The sequence below is a fragment of the Pelodiscus sinensis genome, chromosome 23 (assembly GCF_049634645.1).
Source record: "Pelodiscus sinensis isolate JC-2024 chromosome 23, ASM4963464v1, whole genome shotgun sequence".
NCBI classification, from domain to species: domain Eukaryota; kingdom Metazoa; phylum Chordata; order Testudines; family Trionychidae; genus Pelodiscus; species Pelodiscus sinensis.
Genome location: NC_134733.1, coordinates 21,441,559 through 21,452,134, shown reverse-complemented (window position 1 = coordinate 21,452,134; position 10,576 = coordinate 21,441,559). Strand labels below are relative to the sequence as shown.

The 10,576-nt window shown below is 56.5% G+C and overlaps 1 protein-coding gene across 3 annotated transcripts in view; it reads right to left on the bottom strand.

Annotated features, from left to right (window-relative positions):
• Positions 1-5,260: 5,260 nt before the first annotated feature.
• ARHGEF16 (Rho guanine nucleotide exchange factor 16) overlaps positions 5,261-10,576 on the bottom strand; it is a 44,818-nt gene continuing 39,502 nt past the window's right edge. For all 3 annotated transcript variants that reach the window (XM_075906534.1, XM_075906533.1, XM_075906535.1), the window contains exons 14-15: positions 6,722-6,823; positions 5,261-6,059 (exon numbers count right to left, since the gene is read on the bottom strand). In XM_075906534.1, the coding sequence (XP_075762649.1) occupies positions 5,920-6,059; positions 6,722-6,823 (242 nt within the window). In that variant the 3' untranslated portion in view covers positions 5,261-5,919. The remainder of the gene's footprint in view (positions 6,060-6,721; positions 6,824-10,576) is intronic.

Here is a 10,576-nt window from a genome sequence, read left to right as displayed (position 1 = left end):
AAGTGAAATCACATTTCTACATTTGTAAACGCGGAAAAAACATCCAAAAATACTGATCCTAATTTTAAATTGGGATTCGTTTATCATTTCGCCGTTAGTTGTGATTTTTTAAAAACCCGGTGAATTTGTTTTGTGTGAATCGCTTGCTGAACAAGAGTTTGGTGGGGAGGACAGTTCTGTAGCGCTCTCTGGCGGAGGGTCGCAAAGAAATTCCCAGCTCTGAATCCCTGCATGGCTAAAAAGCAGCTCAGAAAACTTAGGAGACATGCTCAAGCCCGTGCAGTAATCAGCTGCAGAAGCACAAATAAAATCCAGACCTCTTAGATCCCCCACGCCTGCATTTCAACCACACGCACACGCCTCCCCGATGTTCTCATTGTCAGCCTCTAATTTGCAGTCCCTGCGAGAAAAACAGAACAGGGCCGGCGTCTTCTGGAGTGGGTCTGTGCTACAGACTCACGACATCGACCCACCTCTCCCACCCTTCCTGCTGTAACCATGTCTGCATCGGGAGCAAAGTTGTGGAACAGAGCACAAATTTGGTCCCATCTGAGCAAAAGTCTCATAAGGAAGGAGGCCTTTTCACGTCGGAATCTGAAAACCGGAGAAACCTCTAGGCCCCTGGGGTCCCGACCGATGCTGGACCACGGGAGGACAATATTGTCTAGCCGCAGTACCGGCACTTCCACTGCTTGCGGGTTTGTTAGAGGACATTTGGGGGTAAATTAGAGCTAAACAGCAGCACAGAACGCTGAGAGCCAGGTCTGGGGGGCTGCAAATTACCATTATGGGGCTGTGAGAAACTTGGCCATGCCCATGCTAAGTGACAACCGGTGAACTACTATCCTGCCGGACCATGGATGTTGCTGGACCAGACAGTGCCGGACTAGAGAGGCTCAGCCTGCAGTAGCTTCCGTTCTGGGAAAGAATTCAAAACGCGTCCTTCCGAAGCAACAGCCTGCGCGGAGCAGAGAAGAGTGACACACAGTGAAGCCCATTGACAGGTGTGATGGGGCCGAAAAGGGCTGCAGGAGGTGGATACAGCCATGGGAGAGGTAACAATGGACACCTGGCAAGTTCAACACCAGGGGGACACTCGCTCTTGCATCCCCTGGCATGCTCCTGAAAGAGGCCGGAGGGACAGCACTGGGAAGCAGAGGACCCGCGTGCAAAGGCAGCAACAGAAGAACAGTCAGGCTCCAGAGAGGGAGGTTGTGGAAGGGGCGGGGCCTCCGGCAGAAGGGGCGGGGCCTCCGGCAGAAGGGGCGGGGCTGGGCATTGCCTTCCCCAGCTGGGTCCTCACACATGGTCCAGCCCTGGAGTTCCCCCCCCCCTTCAGCCATTTCTGAGGGTTGCCTGTCCATCTAGCTTGCCTGAATGGCCCCGTTTTCCTTTGGGCGATGCTCTACACACGCCCTCCAGATAACTCACCGCATCGCGGCTGCCAGATTCCCTGCTGAGCAGCGCCCGTGAGGAGCCAGCGAACCCCTCGCTGCGCATCACAAATCAGGAGGTTGATGGGCTTAAATATTTGCCACACACACTAGACAGCAGGGTGCATGTGCCCTGGGCAACCCCGCAGTACAGAGGCTGGAGCACGTTTAATGGACAGACAGACAGACAGTCCCCTACCCCCGTGACACACACCAGGCAGCTGGTCGTTTACGCCCAGCCGCAAACCCAAGGAGCAGGCCAGACAGTGGGTGGGATATTAGAAAGGACTCAGAACACCTTGCCGGGCATGAAACACAGCACTGGCTGCAGCTGGCCTTGTATATGCCTGTGGGCTCTCCCCCACACCTCCCACACGCAGACTGGAGTAATTTCAAACACATTTGCAGGCAAGGGAAAAGTACCGTGGGGAGAACGGGGAGGGGGAGCCGGAGCTGTAATTCTTTCCAGAAGCGAATCGGATGCACCGTGGAGGTACTGGGGGTGGGGGCGGATTCCAGCGCTTGCAAGGGAAGTGCAGGAGTAGGAAGGACGCCCCACCGGGCGCTCGCTGCTCAGCGAGGCACAATCTGGGGAAGGGACGGGCTACAACGGCTTTCGTTCCCAAGAATTCCCCCCCACCACGCTGCTCCGTCCAAGTTCTCTTGCTGGTCAATCCACACCCTTCATCTAAACCAGGGCTACTCCGCTTTGGAAGCCCCGGAGGCCACAATGATACTCACAGCACATGCCAAGGTAGACATGCAAATATATATGCAAATATATGCAAATCGCTTCTTTCATACTGACGGGCATAAATACAAAAATTAAGACAAGACTACACAACACACGGGCCCCAGCTAAGTCAGTTCTGCAGATATTAATAAAATGCAACATTTACCCGATCTCCACCCATGTGACAGCACTTTTAAAGAGCAACGACACTCCAGGGATTAAACTACTAAAACGCATATCGGCAGAAGACCGTTATATTGACGACTTTTTGGTTTTGGCTCCCACCCACAGACCCTCGTGTTGAGCTCCGCGTAGAGCCAAGCCACGCTACAGGCTGCAAACAAACAGGCTGCGGGCCATGTGTTGAGCAGCCCTGATAGAGACCCACGGGGGATGTTTTCCTGCATCCCAGCCCCACTCCACCTTCACCCAGTGTGTAAAAAGAAGCCCTATGGTCAAACCAAGCGAGATATTTCATTGGGTTCAGACCCCCAAGAGAGAGCAGTTTATTTGCAGCCACTTTACCATTCTCAGAAAACAGCCCCCCCTCCCCTTCGACAATCCAACTGCCCCAGTATTCGTCTCAAAAGGTTACACTGCCCCGTCCTTATTCTGGGGTGGGGAAGTGGAGGGGGGGGGGCCTAGAAAGCCTGAACTGTCCTGAGCAATCCTCCTTCCAGTCAATCCACAACACAGAAGCTTTAAAACGTCTTCTCCGTTAACACGTCCCTCCCTTCACGGCAGAGATTTCATACAGTCGCAGCTTTTAAAGGCGCTTAAGAGCCCGGCGGTTAAGAGAGAAACGCCATTCGAAAAACCACTAAACCTCCACCGGTGCCCAACAGTCATCGGCAGGTTGTTTCCCATGGCGATGAGAGTGGCTCTTAAGGCCTGTGCTTTCCTGCCATTGTCCGGACACGGCTTTGAACAAACAACTTACAAACCAGCCGTGAGAGGACAGCGGGCAGGGACAAAGAGGAGAGGAGCTTTGCAGATCACCTAGTGCCGAGTGTACAAAGGAGACCTCCTAGTCTTTGCTGGCAATAGCATTTCCGGGGGCTTTAGGGGACTCCAAGCCTGAAGAATTCCAGTTCTGGGACTGTAGAGGCAAAACCCTTTTAACCCTGCAAAGTCCCCGTCGGTGCCAGCCCCCGTCCGAATGGCCAAGGTTCCTTCGGCTCCTGCCTCCACCTTGGACTCTCCAGTTGCTGCTTCCTGGCGAAATACTGTCCACGGCCGGTCGCGCTCAGCCCGGTGAATCTCTACTGCTCTCACGCTTCAAAGCCATCTGCCTGGAGCACGTGGGGAGGGGCACAGAGCTTCATTCGAAGGGGAATCGGGCACTGACCCTGCCCTGGGTTGTGCTGGAATCCAGGACCCCAGATTGGTCCTGCCTAGAGCGGGGGGCTGGACTTGACGACCTTCTGAGGTCTCTTCCAGTTCTATGATTCTATGATAAGAGGATGGTTTGATGAGATAACATGATCTTGGTAACTAATTGACCATTCATTATCAGTGGGAAATAGGTCAATGGAGGGATGATAGGAGTTACTATAGAGAATTTCTGGGTGTCTGGCTGGTGAGTCTTGCCCACATGCTCAGGGTTGAGCTGATCGCCATATTTGGGGTCAGGAAGGAATTTTCCTCCAGGGTAGATTGGCAGAGGCCCTGGAGATTTTTTGCCTTCCTCTGTAGCATGGGGCACAGATCACAGCTGGAGGATTCTCTGCATCTTGGGGCCTTCAAGTATTTGAAGGCTTCAATATCTGAGACATAGGTGAGAGGATTATTCTAAGAGGGGTGGGTGAGATTCTGTGGCCTGCACTGCGCAGGGGGTCAGACTAGATGATCATAATGGTCCTTTCTGACCTTAAAGTCTATGAGTCTATGAGACAGCGCACAACAGCCAGCCCCACCAATCCTCTGCTCTCGGCATTATTAAACCCGGTGCTAAACCGGGACACAGCCCCATCCTCCGGCAATGCCAGGCTAGTCCCACCTGTAGCCCCAGGGCCAGGGAGTTGCAGCAGCAGCCCTGGGAACTACAAGTTGTGGACGACAAACTGCGGCGTGGTGGGAGAACTTCCTGGTTCCTGCCAGGGTGGGCCCTCTGCCCCCAGCAGGGTCTCAGCAAGGGCCGAGCTAGCAGCAGCACACAGGGTGCACGCTGAGCGGAGGGGCTGCTCAGCTGGTTTCCTGCTCTATGGTTTTTACAGAATAAAGCCTGTTCCTGGTGATTTGTCTGGTCTGAGGCGTGTGCGTGCGTGCACACCCACACACCCACCCCCTTTCAGGCAGTGGTATAAGCAGTCGAAAGGCTTCCCCTATGCTGAATAACCTCACGCGGGGCTAGCCAACACGAGGGGTCACACACCCATGAGAACCTTGCGGGGGAGGGGCAGTTTTGCGGGAGCGGCAGCACCGCCGACCAGAGGAAATTCCCATTTCAGCCATTTGCTCCCCGCAGGCTGCATGGCAAGTCCAGTGTTTCCTCACACGCTGGTTCTTCCCTTTGCCCGTCTCCGCTCCATTTCCTGGGGAGCTGAGGGGGCCGGCAGGGAAGGGAGGGGGCCCGGAAGACGGCAAAGGATAAAACTCATCTGCCCCTTCGAGCCTGACCGGCGATGAGCTCCCCCGCCCAGCACCAAGCTGGTGTCCAGGCTCTGGGTTCTAGGGGTCTCCGTGCTGCACAAGCCCCCTTGAAGCCCCCTGGACTCGCAGGTCTCTTACCCAGGACGCATCGCGCCGGCTACTTGGTTGGGGACTCAGTGCTGTCTCAGTGACTCCCCGCTGGCTGGCCTTTCTGAACGCAGGACAAAGCCCAACCCTCACAGAGCACCGGGGAGTTCTCCGAAGCTCCCAGGGGGTACTAAGAGCACCGGGGCGCCCGCCTTGGCCCCCGCGCTGCAAAGGAGACACCCTCTGCACGGATGCAGAATCACATCCCTGGGTCGGGGCCGCTCAGCCTTGCGGCAACAGACACTTGCCCCCCGCCCCCGAGCACGCCCCACGCTGCCCAGCTCCACTCCAGCCACGAGCAGGGTCAAGCCAGATGGGGACAGACTCCTGGACTCACGAACAAAGGACAAATATCCACGGTCAGGGTACACGTTTATGAACCCCACATCTGGACGTGCGCCCCACAATACAGCCGCCGCAAAGCCGCCCCCGCGCGTGCTCCATCCCCGACATGGTCGGCCAGGCCGGAGCGGTGGGCGATGGCCTCGGAGGGAAGGTGAATCGGAGACAACAGCAGGCCAACTCAAATATAGAAAAAAAGCCCCAGCTCCCCAGCCGGGTGTCTGGCTATTTCCAGGAAGCCCCCTTGCTCGGGTTTCAAAGCCGAGAGCCGTGACGTTCAGTTCCTGGCAGCAAATTCCAGTTGATCATTAGAAAGCCGCCCAGCTGTGAGAGAAGGGCTGGGCTAGACCAGACGAGATAAAGAAGCCGTCGAGACTTGCTGAAGTCTTCCAAGACATGGCGGTCCATGCGCAGAGCTTGTGCAGGGCCAATCCCTGCTCGCGGCGCTCAGGGGTGAGTCAAGTGAGTTCCCCGAGAGAGTTTCCTTGACCAGAAGGGCAATGGTGCTTTCTCCGAGGATCAGCAGCGTGGGAGAGGCCGCGCGGGCATGGGCAGGGCTGATTCCCCTCTCTCCCCTCCATGGTCTACGGGCCCAGCTAGCTTGCAGGGCTGCAGCCTGCGGCCTTCCAAGTGGCTTGCTCCAGAGAGAGAACCGGCCCCGGGGCCGGGGACTCAGACGTCCGTCTCGATGCGCAGCCGCTCCATGCGGCGGACGTTGCTCTCCACGGCGTTGCGGTTGGTGATCGGCTGAGCGCACGACTGCGGAAACCAGCCTCTCTCGCCGTCCCGCAGCCTCTCGCCCAGGTACCAGCCTAGGAGAGGGGGTGGAGCACTCAGAGACGGGCAAAGGGAACCCCAAGAGGGAGCACCCCACACCAGCCCCTTGCTGGCGGGCACCAGCGAGTCATGAACTGCCTGCACCTGGAAGAAGCTACCCCGGCCTGACACAGGCTTCCTGCTGCACGGCAGGGCCCTGAGGTTCCCAGCCCGGGGGGGTCCACGAGGTGGAGGGGCCCTGGACTCCCCAGCTGTCCAACCCAAACTGAACTGGCTTCATCAGACACACTGACCAGCGCTAGCCGGCGTGCCAATCGCACAATGCACTGGGGAGTCATGCGGCAGCCCAGTTACTGCTCCGGACGGCTCCTTACAGTCCCAGCCCACCCACGGGGTAACCTGGCAGCAGCCGCCATGCCTGGGCCTGAAAGCACGTCCCACCAAACCCCCAAGAGGCAGAGCCATTCTCCCCAGGGCACGGACACAGGGAAGGGAAGGGACTTCTCCACGGTCAGATGGCCTCAGGGCAGTGTCAGGGCCACAGCCCAGAGGAACCTGCTCCAAAAAGCCGAGGGGACCTTTTCAGAGCCCAAGTCAAGCTCCGCTCCCCACCCCTCCCCCTCCCAGAGCCAAGACCAGCCCTCAAGAGTCCTGGCTCCCAGTCCTCTCTTCCCTCCATCTCACCCCAACCACTTACCATCCTCTTCGCCGAGGACCAAGACGACATCGGCCTGCTGCAGGGAGATCTCGTCCGTCTGTTTGGCCAAGAAGGCCCTGGTGAGCTCCACCTGCCTCAGCTCTAGTGGGGGAGACAGAGAACACGGAGACTGAACGAAACGCAAAGCTGCCACGAGGCTACGTCCGGACGGACCCCACCGCCACGCTGCCTGCAGGCCCGGGGAGAGGGCTGGCGACGGGCAGGCCGGGCTCTCCTGCAGAGTGACGGGAGACCGGCTGCTTTCCCGCAAGCAAGGGGCGCTGGAAAATCGCAGCGGGATGCAGGTGCCACCGGAGGGACGGGCCTTCCGGCCCACCGCAGACGGGCAAGTCCAGAGCAGAGCTAAGATCTAGCGAGGGCCCCACAACCGCTCGAGCTGAGCGTTCGGGCACCAGGCTCAAGGGGCCGCGCGCCCCACCCACCTCTCTGCTCTCCCGGGGCTCCTGAACCAGCTCCACGTCTCAGGAGGGATGCTAATGGACAAGTGCCTGAGCGCGAGGCTTAGTGGGCAGGGAACTCCAGCCCCATGGGGCCCACCAGCCAGCGGGAGCAACCCCTGTTCGCAGCGGGGGGGACTGCAGTCCGGCTGGGGCAGGCGGGACCACTCTAGCCCAGTGCACTGGAGCAGTCACCTGCCCGCTCCCATTTAATGAGTTAACTGGTAAAACTAACTAACTGGGATTTTACACTCCTGCTTCACAGCCTTCCTCAGGGCAGCCCAACGCTCTGCTCCAGTCCTTCCCTAACCCCATGCCTGCTAGCAGTTCCTCCGCTGTCCCCCGGGGCTCGGCTGCATGAGGCTGCAAGCTCTCGGGGTTCGCCTGGGCTTCCTTTCGAAATAACCCCCTTGGGTTGAATGGCTAAGCGGAGCGTCCGCACTGCCAAGCCCGTGCTTTCGAAATAAAGGGGCGCTTCTTTCCAACTCTGGGCTCCTGCTTTCCTCGGGGACTAACGCTCGTTCGGAAAGTGAGCTCGAAAGAGCGGCCGTGCGGACGCCCCGGCGCTCCCATCTTGAGAGAGCGACTCCCCAGAGTCCTTCACACGGATGAAGGGAGCCTGCCTCGAGGTGAAGGGAGCCTGCCTCGGACTCATTGCGAGGCTTCCCGGGCGTGTGGCCGCGCTAGTTCGACTGTGTTACTTCAGGAGTGACGAAGCTGAAGTTCGTTATTTCCAAAGAGCGTCCTAGTGTTACGCGGCCTTGGCGAGCGATCGCAGCCGCGGTGGCAGAGAGGCCTGCTGTGCAATAGGAAACGATCACTGTGATGCTCACAGCGGTTGGAGGCAGAACTATGGCTGCCCTGTGGGACTTGTTTTCCCTGGGTTGGGGATCAATCACTTTGGCTTTTAGGGCCATTTCATCAGCAATCTCAAAGCCAAGCCACCAAGCGGGCAGGAAGTGACGCAAACCCAATCAGCTGAACAAAAAGGTCTGGTTTCCAGTGGCTCTAGCCCTACCCTTGTCTCCTGTTGGCCAAGCTTTGCCCAGGGTTGCTCTTTGACGTGCTACCAAGGCTGGTCGGAGCCAGGGGTCTTTGTGAAGGTGACTGGCAAAGCTGCCAGCTCTCACCACTGCGTCGCGAGGGCCGCAATACCTGGGAGTGGGGAGGGGAACCTGAGAGTCCCATGGCCTGCCCCTCCCAGCATTTTTTTAAACCAGTCTCGTGATTTGTTGGGGGTCTTGACAGAACTTCCCAGTTCTTGAGGCTGACAATGGTCCATACATAACCAACAAAGCAATCAGGTCCCACTCCGCATTATGCCCACCCCTGGGGAGGCTACACAGAAGTCGGAGAAAGACGCTTTATTTCTATTGTATCAGCGGTGATACTAGGGGTGATAATTGGGGAAGCTATCTTTGTAATGGGTACGGTAATTAGCATCTTTGAATACTTAAATTTGACACTTTATGAATGGGCCTTAAAGATGCTAATTACCTTACCCATTATAAAGATAGCTTCCCCAATTATCACCCCTAGTATCATTATCTCATAGGGTATGTCTACACTGCCACCCTAGTTCGAACTAGGGTGGCTAATGTAGGCATTCGAACTTGCAAATGAAGCCCAGGATTTAAATATCCTCCTTGCAGGAGGAATAACGGTAGTTCGAATTAGGAGCTTTAATTCGAACTACCTAGTCAGTGCCGCGTGTCGCCATGGGCTGGGAGTTCGAACTACGGGGCGTTTAAAAATGGCGGCGCCCGGGAACATGCAAATGAAGCCTGGGATATTTAAATCCCGGGCTTCATTTGCAAGCGCGAATGCCGACATTAGCCACCTTAGTTCAAACTAGGGTGGCAGTGTAGACATACCCATAGATAGTAGCTCTCCCCCTCATCCCCCCTCTGTTCTAAATCTGATTTGTCAGTTTTATAATGTGTTCACTTTTTTTTTATTGTATCCCTTTGGTATATATGGTCGTGCCAATTCTCTTCCAGAATTTGATCTGAGGAAGTGGGTCTGGCCCACGAAAGCTCGTCACCTAATAAGCCATCTTGTTAGTCTTTAAAGTGTTGCATAGTCCTGTCTTTTGTTTCAGCAAGATCAGACTAACACGGCTACATCTCTATAGTGTTTCGTTTGGCAGGGATCTCGCACTTCCTGCATGTCTGCAGGGCTTCGAATTCACAGGGCCTTTCCATTCCCCTCCTGGTGTATCCCAGACATGAACCGATTCGGGAGTTCCATGCGGGGCAGCAGCCGCTGCTGCAGAGCCAGCAGAGGGAGCAAAAGTCTGTTTCTCTTCCTCCTCCAACCAGAAGATTTTCATTTCCCTTTCTTAGCATCCCATCCCACTGTTCCAAGGAGAGCACAAGCCACCGGCAGAATCTTAAAGGGACCGATGTAGAGTTAACTGCAGCAGTAGGGATGTTACATGTAGATTAATTAACTAATTGAACAGTCGCTGGGATTTCCTCTGCATTTGAACTGTAGCGAGAGCCCTGACGGGTGAGGGTTAGGGGGCATGGAGCTGGTGGGGGGCTGGTCCCACGCTCCCTGCGGTGCTATTGTACATTGCAAAAGCAGAATCGCAGCAGAACCAGCTGCAGTGGAGTCTGCTTCAGTCCCCATGCGTGCTGTTTCCTGCTGTGCCTCAACCTCCCCTGTCCCCTGCGGAGACAGTGCTGGGGGTAAATGGCTTTTAAGCCGGCTCCCCCCAGCACTGGCTCCGGCTCCGGCTCCCCCCTTGCTGCCTCCCTGTGATAGAGGCAGCAAGGGGAAAAAAGCAGCTAGTCGTATCACTAATTGACTATCCGATCAGCTTCTGCTTATTGGTTAGTTGACTAGTCGCTCACATCCCTATGCAGCAGGTAAGGTCTGTTATCTCCATGAGAGGCAAACGCTGCTAGCGGGAGAAGGAGCCATCCAGCAGAATGGGTCCCTCAACGAGAGAATTAATCAGGCCCTTCCTATTTCAGACACACACGTCCACAGCTCTGCCGTCACACGCTTTCCACTCAGAGACTTTGACCTTTGAATGGAGAGCGTCACAGTCCTTCACCAGGTAGAGCTGGACAATAATTAACAGGCATCACCGAGCAAGCTACAGTCTCAGGATGGAAACTTCTGTTTAATTGGTTAACCGTTATGTTCCATCGGTTAACCGACTCAAGGCGGAGCGGGAGGGGTGAGGCTGGAGCACCCCCCACCACAGACAAGCACCCCTCCCCCTCATGACACGCTGTGTGGGCCAGACCTGCCTGGACAGAGGTTGCTTTGGCCGGCCCGAGCAGCCCGTCTGCAGTGGGCCCTGTGGGGCTGGAGCAGCCCCCTGCCTGGGCGGGAAGGTTCTCCACTGGAACCAGTAAGCTTTACCCGTTAAGAGTGAGGCTGA